Here is a 13,486-nt window from a genome sequence, read left to right on the forward strand (position 1 = left end):
TGTTGTGTGATGGGCCTGGAGATCACCACCGTGGCTTTCACCAGCAGCCACTCTGTAATTTAGCAAATTAAAACTCTGGCTGAGAGAGAGCCAGGCAAGTGCTGGGTGACCAAGAGAAAAAACAAACAAACAAACAAACAAAAAACACTGAAGAGTTTTTTTGGTTATTTTTAATGCAGAGGAATTAACAAAGGCTGCACTAAAATCCTGCTGAGAAGCCACTGAGACCCTTCCCACTGCACTTTGCATTCTCAGTCTGGCACTGCTGGGAAATCCATGGAAATGAGAGCGTTCCACATGGAATTCCCCCGGGGCTGGGGCAGGAGCACTGCTCCCTCTTCCCAGACAATTTGGTTTTCTCTGTCCTCTTCTCATCTCAGCCTTTTCTCTCCCCAATCTGGGACTTGCCTCTCCTGGAGAAAACACTTTTTTCATGTGTGCAGCGCTTGCCCTGAGTTATTCAAAGTAATTTTCTCTCCGTGCCAATGAACTCCTGCACTTCGATAAACTTCTTTACCTACTTTTGCAGGCCTCGCCCCATCGCAGTGTCCCTGGTTTCCTGAGACATAGATTTTATATTCAATTAGTTAGAATAATAATAATAATAATAATAGTCTCCAGCAGTTGCCCCTCAGTGAGAACTTTGCCTCGATGAGGGCAGAGAAATCAAAGTTTTTAGGGTCATAAATGGGCTGTGAGTTCTTGATGTGGGACAAGGAAAGGGGGTTTGGCAGTGACCTTAAAGGGGTTAAAACTGAGACTAGAGCTAGAACTAGAACCCCCTCTTTTCAGCCCTGTGCCCACTCTCCATAAATCTTGAGGTTTTTTCTTTGTTGTAACAGAATTAATTCTCATTATTATTGTTGCTTAACTTTTACCATTTGTCTGTTAACTCTCCAAACATTTAAGAAATAACGGAGAATAAAATGGACTCTCCAGCTCAGGTTGATTCTATTTCTTGCCCTTTTGGAGGTGTTCTCAGCCAGCATTAGCTAATTCTTCCCAATAACTGTGCAGGGGTGTTTCATCTCAGAGTGCTTGACAAAGTGCAGATTGGATCCAGTAAATTATTCCAGTGGTTCCAATCAGATTTCCACATGGGACACCATTGTTTGACAGGGTCATGGGGCCCCCAGAGGAATTTCAGCTCTCCAGAAATGTTGTATAAGGAACAAATCTGCAGCTGGAGAGGAAGGCTGGCAGCTCTTCCAGAGGATTTCATCTTGCAGGTCCAGAAGGGAAGATAACATTTCCTGCTGGAATCTAGATCTCCCTGCCAGCCCAAATTCCTCTTTTCCTTGCAGGACTGACACCTTGCACAGCTCCTGCTGCACATTCCAGCCCCTGAGCACTTCCCCAGCCGGCACAGCAGAGTTCTCCCAGGGACACTGATGGGAACAGCTCCTGGCTGCATGCTGCAGGGACAAGGAGTGCGAGGATCAGGGCAGGATATGAAACTAAAAACTGGCAAAAAAAAGTCCCTTTAGCAAAGGATTATTGTCCAGCTCTGGCGAAAAATGCCATTTTCCCTGTGCCCTGGTGGAAATCCCATTGCCAATCCCCAGCCCCTCTTCTGAACCAGCACCCAAATAATCCTTGCTGGAGCTGCTGTGGGGCTTCGCTGGTCTCTGCTGGCAAACTCCAGTCAAGTTGTTTTTTCATTTCTGAGGCATCTTTGCTTTTCTCTGGTAATGGATCTGATTTTCCAGGAGAGCAGCTGGGAACAGGGAGAAGCTCATTTAGAACACCAGCAGATCATTTTTTAAAAAAGTGAAATTTTTATTGTCTTGCACTTGCTTGAAGTGAAGTCCAGTTTGTCCCAGTTTCCTTTCTGCCTTCCAGTCCAGGGAGAGTTTTACCAAGGCAGAGGGACTTGAAAGGGAGAGGAAGAAGAAACACTAAGAGAGAAGGAGGAATTAAGACCCAAATAAACATTTCTGAGCAAAACCCCTCCAATTTCCTAGAGGTCTGTATGTGGCCTCAGCAGATCAGCTGCTCTGCAGACAATTCCTGCAGGGAATTTGTTCAAGTGTGACTCTCCTTTTTTTAAAAAAACCACGCTGCTAAGGAGAGGTAGGAAAAGCAGAGGAAAGAAAAGAGATTGAGTCCTGATGAGGAGGAGCTGGCCTCAATCCAAAGAATTTATCATTTCTAGGGTCTGCACCCCATGGAAGTGTTTGAAAACCCCCACAAGTGCTGTGCTCTGCCCTCCTTCCCCCTCCCTGTGGGGCAACAGCTCTCCTTAACACATCTTTCTAAATTAAGAGGGGTTTGGAGAATGCAAATACCTCCTGTTAATTCTATTTTCCTCGGGTTTGTTTGTGTTTAGGTCCAGGGGCAGCCCTGGGGACCTTTGCAGAGGTTACTGCAAAGTCTTTTGCTTCCCTCTAGTGTTTAACGTCTCCATTTCCTTGCCAGTGACCCACTGCACGCAGCGGGAGAATAAATGGAAACAAAACCTTGCAGATCTTCCAGACAGATCCAGGAGAAGTTTAAACTGGCTTGGATTGGATCCTGCTCACACCCCCAGCTGGAGCCAGCCCATTTTAAACACTGTGGATGCAGTGACATCTCTCTGCTTCTCTTTCTGTTTGGGACCATTTCCATCTTTTATTTCACCTTCTGCATCCACGCTGATCTTCCAACAACCCTCGAAGGGAAATTTTGTTCTTTTACAGATAAATCCCTGCAGGTGGATGAAAACCAGCCAGGACAGCTCCGGGTGGGTGCTCAGAGCTATGGTTTCCTTTTGCCTCATCCCTTCACACAAACACTGATTGTGGGAAATATTGCTGCAGAATTTTTGCCCGAGAAGGGAAGGTTCAGTTGTTTTCCCGTGGAATATTAAAGTTGTGTGCTCCACCTGATGTTCAAGAATTGTTTTAGAGATTCTCCAGTGAAAATTTAGAAGTCCCTAAAACAAAACCGTCTCGGGGCAGTAATTTACAAACTCTGCTGAGCACCCAGAGTGTGCTGAGCTCTCAGAATTCCCCGAGACCAGCAACAAGCATTGCTACGATTCAAAGGAGGGCTTTTTGAAAGGGCTTGCTTACTCCCTGTGTGATAACTGCTGTGTAAATGAAGAAAAGGGTGAGCAGCTTTTATGCCTCAGGACACTCTCTGCTCCCTGCAGGGCCCAGCAAGACTGTTCCCTCTATCACAGAGAGCACAGCACTATTAGCAGAAGATTTGATGCCTCGTATTTATTTTTTGCTGAAGTGTTAAGGCCTGAGCTCTGCAAGACACGAGGTATTAGCCCTGATGGGCCAGGCGTGTATCCTGCATCCCTGTGTCCTCTCTTTAATTGGATTAGCTGCTGGTTTGACTGCAGCATGAAAGTTACCTGTGCTCTCCTGTGCTTTCTGGGGAGCTTTTTGTGAGCCCCAGAGCCAGCCTGATGGCCTCAGCTCATCTGACAATTACACAGCTCCTTCTGTTTCCAGCTGTCCAAAGGGAAAGCGAAGCTCCCAAAGGGGAGCAGAGCTCTCAGCAGGTTCAGTCTCTGCTGGGCACCTGAGGAGCCCAGGAGGTTGTTAACTACGAACTGAGGGGACCAAAGGGTTGGGTGTTAACATTTTGCCTGAGTTTCGTGCTGCAAAAAACTCCATTAAGCTCAAGATCACAGGAAATGCTGCTCACTCCAGTTATGATCCCTCCAAAGGGAACGTCTCCCCTCCTGCCTGGTGCCACTGATGGATTCACGGTGCACCTTCCATGCCAGGAGCACTCGGGGGTGCTTGCAGAGCCCGGTAGGGCAGAAAGCTGAACTCCTATTTTTATAGAAATCTCCATTCATTCTCATAATTCCAGAATTAAGAGTGAGAAACGCTTGACCATCTTGAAAAGAACTGTATTTAAATATAAATAACTCTTGATGGTGACTCTTTAAAATGCCCTAAATTGGTGATTCCTGATCCAAACCAGCACCAAATCAGTGGTTACATGATGAGGAGTAAGGCCACGCCTTGACCTTGCTGTTTGTCCTGTTTGGTGATCACACATTTAGCAGGGATGAGTGGTGGCAATGTCACCTGGATGTGATTTTGGAATTACTTCACCTTGCCAGCAATGGCAGGAGGTAATTGATGGAGCTTTGGTTTCTCACTGTTGTTAAACCTTGTTAAATTCTGGGTTACCCAGCCCCAGCTCTGTGCAGAGTTTGGGAGTGGTATCAGTTCAGGTGGTGCTGATAACAACGATTAAACTGTCAGAAAATTGAAAAAAACGTTCCCAGACCTTCTGGCAGCCTCTGACACAGCTGGGCCTCTCTGGTTGGTGCTGGTAGAAAAATCCTTGCAGTGCCACAGGTAATTCAGCCACTGAGCTGTGATTGTTCTCCTTCAGAGAGTGCAGCTGAGCATCCTGAGAGCTGAGTGTGCCCTTGCCTTGCAAGGGTGAGACAGAACATCATTAGCTGGGGTTTAACTGAAAAAGGGTTTTTTTAATAAGCAGGAGATTCATGACACTGCTCTGAAATCATTTTCTGGTTGGCATTTTCAGGGAATTTCTAGAAATAAAGGTGATTTCTTTTTTTCCAAATACATCACCTGCGTGGCACTAAAGGGTTTTTTTTTCTGATTCACTTCCACATTGCCTTGTCCATTTCCATTCTATTTCCCATCCTCATCCCCTTTCCTGTCCCTTCCCCTTCTCCCATTCTTATTCCCATCCCTTTCTTATCACCATTCCTGTCCTCATTCCTTTCTTCCCCCCCCCCAGTTCCATCCCATTCCAATCCCCAATCCCTTTCCCATCTCTTTTCCCTTTCCCCATCCCCTATCCCTTTCCCATCTCCCTTCCTCATCCCATCCTCTTCCTTTCCCTCATCCCCCTCCCCAATCCCATTCCTTCCCCATCCCCGTTCTTTTCCCATTCGCATTACCTTTCCCTCCCTATCCCCTTCCCCAACCCCTTTCCCATCCCCGTCCCTTTCCTGATCCCCATCCCATCCCATCCCCACTCCCATTCCCATTCCCCTTCTGTTTCCCATCCCCATTCTTACCCCCTTTCCCATCCCACCCCCTTCCCTTTCCCCATCCCCTTTCCCATCCCCGTTCTTATCCCCATCCCCTTCCCTTCCCCACCCACCCGCCGCCCCCCGCCCGTCACTGCGGGCCGTGGTGCCGCCGGGCCGGCAGGGGCGGTGTGCGGGCGCTGCGGGCCGGGCGCGGGGGCGCGGAGCGGAGCGGGCCGAGGGCTGTGCCCGGGGCCCCGCGCTCCCCCTCAGGCCGGGCCCGCCGCCCCCGGCCCGGGCAGCGCAGCGGCGGCGGCGGCGCAGCGAGGCCGGCGGGGCGGCCGGAGGATGCGGGCGGGGCGGGCGCGCTGCCGTTCCCGGGTCGGGCAGCTAGAGAGCAGTGCAGGGAGCGCCAGCCCGAGCCCAGAGCTCCCTTCCTGTGGGCAAGGCCGACAGCGGAGCCGAGCGCCGGCCGAGGCCCGGGCCGGCCGCCCCCGCTCCGCTCGCCCATGGCGGAGACCAAGATCATCTACCACATCGACGAGGAGGAGACGCCGTACCTGGTGAAGCTGCCCGTGCCGCCGGAGAAAGTCACGCTGGCCGATTTCAAAAATGTCCTCAGCAACCGGCCCGTGCACAGCTACAAGTTCTTCTTCAAGTCCATGGACCAGGATTTCGGGTGAGCGGCCGCGCTCCGGGCGCGCCCCCGGCCCTCGGTGCCGCGTCCCCGGCGCGGGCCGGGCGGGGCCGGCGGCATCCCCGGGGCACCTGCCGGGCTCGGCCCGGGCCGGCCCCGCTCGGCACCGGCAGCGCCGCGAACATGGCGGGCGCGCCGGGCCGGCCCCGCCGCGGGCTCGGGGCTGCGGCGATCGAGCCCCGCCGTGCCCCGGGACCCTCCCCGTGCTCCCGGCGAGAGCTCCCCGGGCCCGCCCGGGGCTGTCGCGGCGTCCCCGGGCCCGGCCCAGGCGGCGGGGACGAGCGGGCGCAGCTGTCACCGCGCCCGGGGAGGCCGCGGCGGCGCCCGGGCAGGGCGGGCGTGCCGGAGGGGCCGCGGGGCGCTGGCCCGGGGGGAGCGCCGAGGGCTCGGGGTGAGGAGAGGGGAGCTCCGCGAGCAGCGCTGGGAAGGCGCCGTCAAAGCTCGGGGTCGAACGGGTGTCAGAACCTCCGGTGTCGGTGTCAGATCCTCAGGGTCCGACGGGTGACGGGCGGCCTTGGTTGAACGGGCGTGAAGTGGGCAGTGGTTAAATGAGGGCCGAGTGGTCAGTGGTGAAAGGGGGTGGGGAATGGGCAGTGGTGAAAGAGGTTCAAAGTGGTCGGTGGTCAAATGAATGTCAAATGGTTGGTGGTGAAATGGGTGTGAAGTGGTCGCTCCTCAAACGGGTGACGAGTGGTTGGTGGTCAAGTGAATGTCAAATGGGGGATAAGGGGTCGGTGGTTAAACGGATGTGAAATGGTCAGAGGTCAAACGGGTGACAAGTGGCCGGTGGTTAAACAGGTGTGGAGTGGTCAGGGGTCAAAGGGTGCCAGAGGCTGTGCTCAGACCACATCGGTCAAATCCTTGAGGTCAGACAGGTGTCAGACAGTCCCTGGTCAAACGGGTGTGAAATGGTCAGTGATCAAATGGGTGTCTGGTGCTGGTGGTCAAACTGGTATGAACTGGCCATGGGTCAAGCAGGTAACGGTGCTCAGTGGTCAAACAGGTCCGGGGGCTGCGCTCAGACAGCGCCTGTCAAATCCACTGGGTTTAAGCAGATGTCAGACTCGCCAAGGTCAAACTGGGGTGAAATGGTCAGTGGTCAAACCGGGGTGAAATGGTCAGTGGTCAAACAGGTGTCGGGTGGCCAGGGGTCAGACGGGGGTCCCACAGTCCCGTTGGGATGGGTGGCCAGCGCTTGGTGGTCAGATGGCTCCAGGGGCTGCTGCGCTCTGCCAGCGGCTGTCGAACCCTCGGCGGTCACACGCTGCCAGATGGTCAGTGACCAAACAGGTGACAAACGGTCAGTGGCCAAACGTCCGCTTGCAAGGGCACACGCTGAGCGGGGAGTGCTGGAGAAGAGCAGGGCTGGACTTTGAAATGATCTCTGTGGTGACCAGAGGCAGCTCAGTGACCGGAGCCGGGGGATGTTTGACATCGTTCTGGTCCCTGCACACCAGTGTGGCTTGCGTGCCACCGGGCTTAGCGACTGCCAGAATAAAATAAACCAATAGAAGTCCCTTTGACAGTTTGCCAGACAGTAACTTTCAAAATGTATTAATCCTTTTGTAGCAAATCACTTCTCTTTGTACTCACATCTGTCGCTGGCAAGGCAATTTTGCACAGTTAAATGCTTTGCCAGGGGAAGGAAAAAAAAAAAAAAATGGGAGTAGGTTTGTGGGAAACTCGTGCGGACCTGACTCCGAAATAATTCCGTGGTTGAGGTGCAGGTTTTCTGTTTGGTGAGATGGATCACCCCAAGCGTCCTCGGACATGTTGTGCAGCCTTTTTCTTATCCCTGAGACCCGAAGCCTTTCATGCTGATTGTGTTTTTATCCCTGGTGGAATGTGGATATTGTTTGTTGACACGTATTTCTGATGTGGCGAGTTGTTAGTGTTGGCTTGTAACCGTAGGAGTGTTCGTGGATTGACTTCTTGTTTTTCTCAGTTGTGCAAACATTTTATTTTTTTGGCGGGGGGGGGGTGGGTGAACAACCGTACAAAATGTTTATTTTCAAAATAAATGTCCTTGAAATTGACTGTTGGTAGATTTTCCTCCTTCACCCCCGAGTGACAGGGACACGTTGTTGTCGCAGGAATTCAAGTTGTGTTTGTGGCGTGATTTCACTAAAGGAGGTTGGGATTGTTCAGGCAGCATCTGCATCATTCCCACTGCCACAGAAATGTAGGATTAGGAAATATAAACTGTGCTGAGGCGTCTTGAACACACAGGGATGTTTTGGTCTTTGACCAGGAAACAGAGGTAGTAACAAACCCTAGGGTGGATTTTGTTATTGGCCTGAAAACCGGGGGGAAACTTGTCTGTTATTCTTGGAAAAGGAGATGATGGAAGATGAAGGGCTGCGAGGATCAAGACCTGGAAATTCTCTCTGTTATTTAATCAACAGCATTCAGGTGACAATCCATTGCCTTGGGACAGCTCAGAGTGACTCTGCACGTGGGACTCCTGAGCTGTCAGTCACGTCTTTGTTTGCATTTATTTTGTATGTCTTGTTCCCTGCGTGTTTGTGCCTCTCTGAATCTGAAATATTTGGGAAAATTAGATGGAAATTCAGATGGATTTTGGCTGTCTAAGTGTGTGTTAATAGTAAATATGGGCTTTGTTTTCATCATCTCGTCTGCAAACTGTAGAACCATGGAGTATCCTGAGCTGGGAGGGATTATCCAGTCCAACTTCTGGCCCTGCCCAGATACCCCAAAATCCCACCCTGTGCATCCCTGGGAGCGTTGTCCAAACCCTCCTGGAGCTCTGGGGGCTGTGCCCATTCCCTGGGGAGCCTGGGCAGTGCCCAGCACCCTTGGGAGGAAAGAACCCTTCCCAAAATCCATCCCAACTCCCCTGGCAGAGCTCCATGCTTTTAATTGTTGCAAACAGGCAATTCTAGCTGCCGTTGCCACAAAACATAACAGAGCTGTGTCTCTCTAATTTCTCCCTTATGTGCTTGAAAATCTCCTCCAGAGCAGCTCTTCCCTGCGTGTTCTGGAAGTGGCTCTTGGGCTGGAGCTGCGGGGATGTTTTGGGTGTCCCTGTGGTGTCCTGGTGTCCTTCCCAAGCTGGGATTTGGCTTGGTCACTTGGCAGGGCAGTCCCAAAACCCCTAAAGTTTTTCACTGTGAGATGTGAAAAGCACTCCCTGTGTTAGGAAAGCCGACGTTTTCCTGGAGGGTTGGAGCCTCCTTGGGAAGCCGGCGACGGGGAGCTGCCTCCTTGCAATTCTGCACATGCTGTTGTAATTAAGGCACGGCCTTTCCTGGATCCTGAAATCATGGAATAAGTCCTGTGCTCAGAGAACAGTGGATGTGCTGAACGGTTTCCAGCTCTGAAAGATGCGGTGGCTGAGGGCTGGGATGGAGCTGGGTCGTGGCTGTGTCGTGGAATTAAAGCCCTGTGTTCCCTGTGCCTTCGCTGCTTGGAAGGCGCAGGAGGTGTGGGAGGGTCACGTTCCCTTCTGAGCTTTGCTTACAGTTTGATTTACTGCTCTGCCTCTTTCCCCTGTGCCAGTCCATCCCCTAACTCACGAAGGCTTGGCCCTGCCCTTGCTCTGCTTCCCTGCTGGCTCCATCTGGACTCGTGGTGCTGGTTTTAAGGTGCTGTGCCCTGGCGTGAATACTCAGCCCTTGGAAGTGCTTTGTAGCTTCTGTTTTTATTTTGGTTGGTGGGAAACCAAGCAGGGACTTTACAGGATCAGCCTCATTAACGTGACAGCGTCCACCAGCAGTGGAATTTAGGAGAGGTGGTGTTGGAGGTATGTTTTTATAAACAGGGAGCTGTGTCATCAGCTGATTTAATTAATTCCAGCCGCTGATTTCTTTCCTCAGGGCAAAGCTCAGAGGTCACTTCCCATCAGTGGCGTTGTTGATTCTCAGGTTACAGCCCCGCACATCCCTGCAGGAACACAGAATTCTGTTAATTCTCTGATGATTAAAAAAACGACAGCTAATGAATACATCTAAAAAGAGAGCTGTAGCTTGTGATGCCTGGGCTCTCATGACTGAAACGCTGACAGCTGTGTGGGATCCAAATGATTCATAATGAATCTGTGTGACAGATCCTGTGAGAGGAATTCCTATCTGTCTGCTTTAAAATATTTGCTATTTCCAGAGCTTTGCTTGTAAAACACGATCAGTAACTTCCAGAAGCACGGTGTGATGAATGTGGAGGATCCAGGCATTCTCTCGAGTTGAATTTCTATGCAATAACCTGGTTTGAGACTTTGCCCTTCCAGGGTGGGATGTGATGCTGTGGCGGAGTTTCAGTGAAGAACTGAACCACCCTCAAGGCCTGATCTGTCCAAAATTGGATAAATATTCTTTCTGTGCCTTGCTGTGGCTCCTCTGCTCCGTTCCCTCTGTGAGTGGGGCAGGAAGAGTCCCTGGAATGGCAGAGTGTGTCTGTTCTGCCACCCTTTGGGTGAGGTTCAAATCCTCATTCTTTCCATTGTGTGAACTAAGACTCCTTTGATTATTCTTCTTCAGGGAGGATTCTGAGGAGTGGCTTTTGAAGCATTCCTTTGGTATCAGCAGAAGAGCTGCCTTTCCAACTGCACTCGGAGGTGCAGCTAAAAATCTGTGTTCTTGGATGAAAACTGGCGAGAAAATGGGATTTAAAGCAGCAGGAATGCGGTTTGGGATCAGGATTGGGAGCTGGAAGGGGTCATTTTTAATAGGAGAGGGACATGGGAAGCATCTTGTGCCTTTTCTTGTGGAGGCAATGCAGCATCTTTGTTTTCACCCTTGCCCTGAGAGGAGTTAGAAGCAGGATCCTGACTGACGGATGTCTTGCTGTGCCATAATTTCATAATTAGGAAAGCTTTTAGAGACAAGAGCTTTTATCAAAACACACAGGATAATTTTAGGGGGAGGAATGAAAGCAGGAGTTAATTATTTATCCACCAGGCTTAGACAGTTCAGAGGGACTGTTTGGAAGAGTTTGTGGTGACAGGACAAAAGGGAATGGCTTCAGGCTGACAGAGGGCAGGGTTAGATGGGATATTAGGAAGGAATTCTTCCCTGGGATGGTGGGGAGGCCCTGGCACAGATTTCCCAAAAAAAAATCTGTGGTTGCCCCATCCCTGGAAGTGTCCAAGGCCAGGTTGGAGCAGCCTGGAATAGTGGAAATGTCCCTGCCCATGGCAGGGGGTGGCACTGGATGGGATTTAAGATCCTTTCCATTCCAAACCCTTCTGGGATTTGCTGATACTCAAAGTGCCATTTGGACACTGGACATTAGCAGCTTGGAAAACTCAGTCCAGAGTTCCACGGTCACTGAATGAAATCTGCTGTAAAAGTCCAGCAAGCAGAGGAATGGCAGACAAAACCAGGGAAGTTTCATTTTTCCTGTTCTGTGTTCTCAGGAGCCACAGAGTTCCAGACTCTGAGGAAGGAGAGGTTTTTTGAGCTGAGTTCTGTGCTTGGAAAACTCTTTCCAGGCTCATTCAGGGATGTGCAGCAGACTGGACAAAAGGATTCTGCCTTTTTGGTGGACTTTGCTGTGCTCTGGAGTAGTGAGGCCACACTTTTGGGTTGGGTTTTTTGGGGTTTTTTTTGGGGGGTAGTTAATGCAACACGGATTTTAATGAGGTATTTTTGCTCGTATTTTGGTGTTTTTAAGGAGACCCTCTCAAGACTAAAGAGCCACATGAAAGGATGCCTCCCTCCATCCTTGTTTGAAAACTGAGCAAGCAGGTGAACAGAGGCTGATATAGGGCAGTTACAGGTAGGAGTTTGTCTTTTTTGAAACAGAATAAAATGAAAACAAAACAAACCCAAAGCAAGTGGTTCTCATTTGCTGCAGGAAGCGCAGAGCTGGCAGGGCAGCGTGCAGAGGGGGGCATGTGCTAAAAATACCGGTTTGGGAAGATGATCTTTGCAGCTCTGTCACAGGGACTGATGCCCACAGAGGGAGCCTGGATGGATCAGAACCAGGCCAGGGGATGTTGAGGCAGCTGCAAGGATCAAAGCTCTGGCAAGAACTTTCAGCTGTGCAGATGGGAAAGTTTCAGAAATGCTGCTTTAGGGAGAGCCAAGGGTGGGTGGGATGTGAGGGCCTGGGGAGCAGGCAGGGAATTCAAGGTGATGCCCAGGTTCCAGAGCTCAAGGATGGGCAGGTAGATTTGCCTGGAACTTCTTTTTGGGGGGGGTTTGGAACCCAAAACCTGAAACCTTTGGCACTGCAATAGGAGCAAGGTAATGTTGACAAAGCAGCCGTGGAGAATTTCCTCCTCTGTGCTTGTTTTCCCTCATTTTGTCTTTTACCCTCGGTGTTATTGAGGGAGCAGGGTGTTTTTAGGAGAGCAAGGAAGCAGTTCCATGAGGGCAGAACTAATAAAAACAGCTTTTCTGAAGATTCATGTCCTCTGAGTGTTTACCTGCTGTATTTTCCCTGTTCCCTCATCACTGAGTAGCTGTTCAGAGACTGAGAAAAAACACGGTTTATTTGGACACAGCTTGGGGCTCCAACTGCTCGTTCAGCCTCACCAGTTACCATGCAGACCTTTGCAAATGCCCATTTACTGAAAATAATAATGCACATTTACTGAAAAAATATCTTCTGGCCAGCAGCAGATGGTGCAACAAGTGGGTTTCTTGTAAAAAGGGGGTTTTTTGGGGTTTTTTTTTCCCCCTCCTTTTTGGCCAGGTTTGCTTGGCTGGAGGCTGGAGGGGAATGATGGATTGTGTAAGAGCCCCACTGGCTCCAGGTCAGGCTGGGACAGCTGGGGTGTAAACAGGCAGGGCTGGCCCAGGGGATGAATGTCAGGCATGGCACAGTCCAGGGGTGGCATCCACCACCCCTCTGCCCTGCTCTCACAGCTTGGGGCTGATCCAACACCTGCTGGAGTCACTGAGGGGATTTTTATTCTGAATTTTGAGCCATTTTCTAGCTGAGCTGCTCTGTCACGTGAGCGCTGTGTGGCTTGCAGTGAGTGCAGTGGGAGGAGGAAGATTTTCAGTAAGGGAAAAAAAGCGCTTTTTTCCTGAAAACCCCACAGATGGTTGAATAGATTTAGTTGTGAAGATGTTTAATTGTTTTCAGTTCTTTGAGACAGCTCCTAAACCTGAGTCTGGTGGCTCTGGCTGTGCAGTTCAGTGGCTTTCCCAGCTTTTATTCTATACACTTGCTCTTTTTTGCTCAGCTTGGAAAAGATCCTTAAAATCGTGGGGTCCAACTTTAACCAGCACTGCCAAGTCCATCACTGAACCACGTCCCTAAGTGACCTGAACTCCCCAGCTTGATTTAATCAAACAAATCTGGAGTAACAGCCTCCAGATTGGGATTATTGAGAGCAGATCCTAGGCCTGAGCACCTGGATCATCAGCAGCTCTTTAGGAGGAGGGAGAATTCCGGCTCCAAGGGAGAGTTCAATACCTGCAGAAAGTTGGGGAATTGTTACTGGTGGGGAAAATCGGGGTGTTGTGGATGGTGGTGTAATTAAAGCACTGAATTGAGACTTGGAAATGCAAAATAAATTGTATTTAGGCTCGGAGCCTGCAAAATACTTGGGCACTGTGAGGCATAGGCTGAACTGAGGTCTGTGCCTGCTCCTACCAGCCTTTATTTCCCCTTTCTTTTCCCCGTTTTCTCACTGAAATATATAAACTTTCTGGACACTCACACTACCCCTGTTTATACAGCATCCAGCACTGCGGTGCTTTTCTGCTTGCTGACATCAGAAAGCACCATTGTAAGTACAAATAATAAAAACTAAGTACAAAAACCCCCAGAGCCCAGACTTTGCAGGCTGACACGTATTTTACCGAGCTGATGCTGATACCTGTCTGCAGTACAAGCCACTGCTTATTTTAATGTCCCAGCTGTAA

At 50.6% G+C, this 13,486-nt stretch overlaps 1 protein-coding gene and 1 long non-coding RNA gene across 4 annotated transcripts in view; one reads left to right on the plus strand and one right to left on the minus strand.

The window, feature by feature from the left end:
- Positions 1-1,728: 1,728 nt before the first annotated feature.
- On the minus strand, positions 1,729-5,633 carry LOC120762199 (uncharacterized). Its single transcript, XR_005703863.2, has 3 exons — positions 5,515-5,633; positions 4,237-4,385; positions 1,729-1,872 (listed from the first exon to the last, which is right to left on the minus strand). It is a non-coding gene; the product is annotated as an uncharacterized LOC120762199 (long non-coding RNA).
- The window catches only part of DVL1 (dishevelled segment polarity protein 1), a 70,306-nt gene continuing 62,185 nt past the window's right edge, over positions 5,366-13,486 (plus strand). For all 3 annotated transcript variants that reach the window (XM_040084330.2, XM_040084331.2, XM_040084334.2), the window contains exon 1: positions 5,366-5,633. In XM_040084330.2, coding sequence (XP_039940264.1) covers positions 5,464-5,633 — 170 coding nt within the window. In that variant the 5' untranslated portion in view covers positions 5,366-5,463. The remainder of the gene's footprint in view (positions 5,634-13,486) is intronic.

The sequence above is a fragment of the Hirundo rustica genome, chromosome 22, assembly GCF_015227805.2.
Source record: "Hirundo rustica isolate bHirRus1 chromosome 22, bHirRus1.pri.v3, whole genome shotgun sequence".
In the NCBI taxonomy this organism is placed as follows: Eukaryota; Metazoa; Chordata; class Aves; order Passeriformes; family Hirundinidae; genus Hirundo; species Hirundo rustica.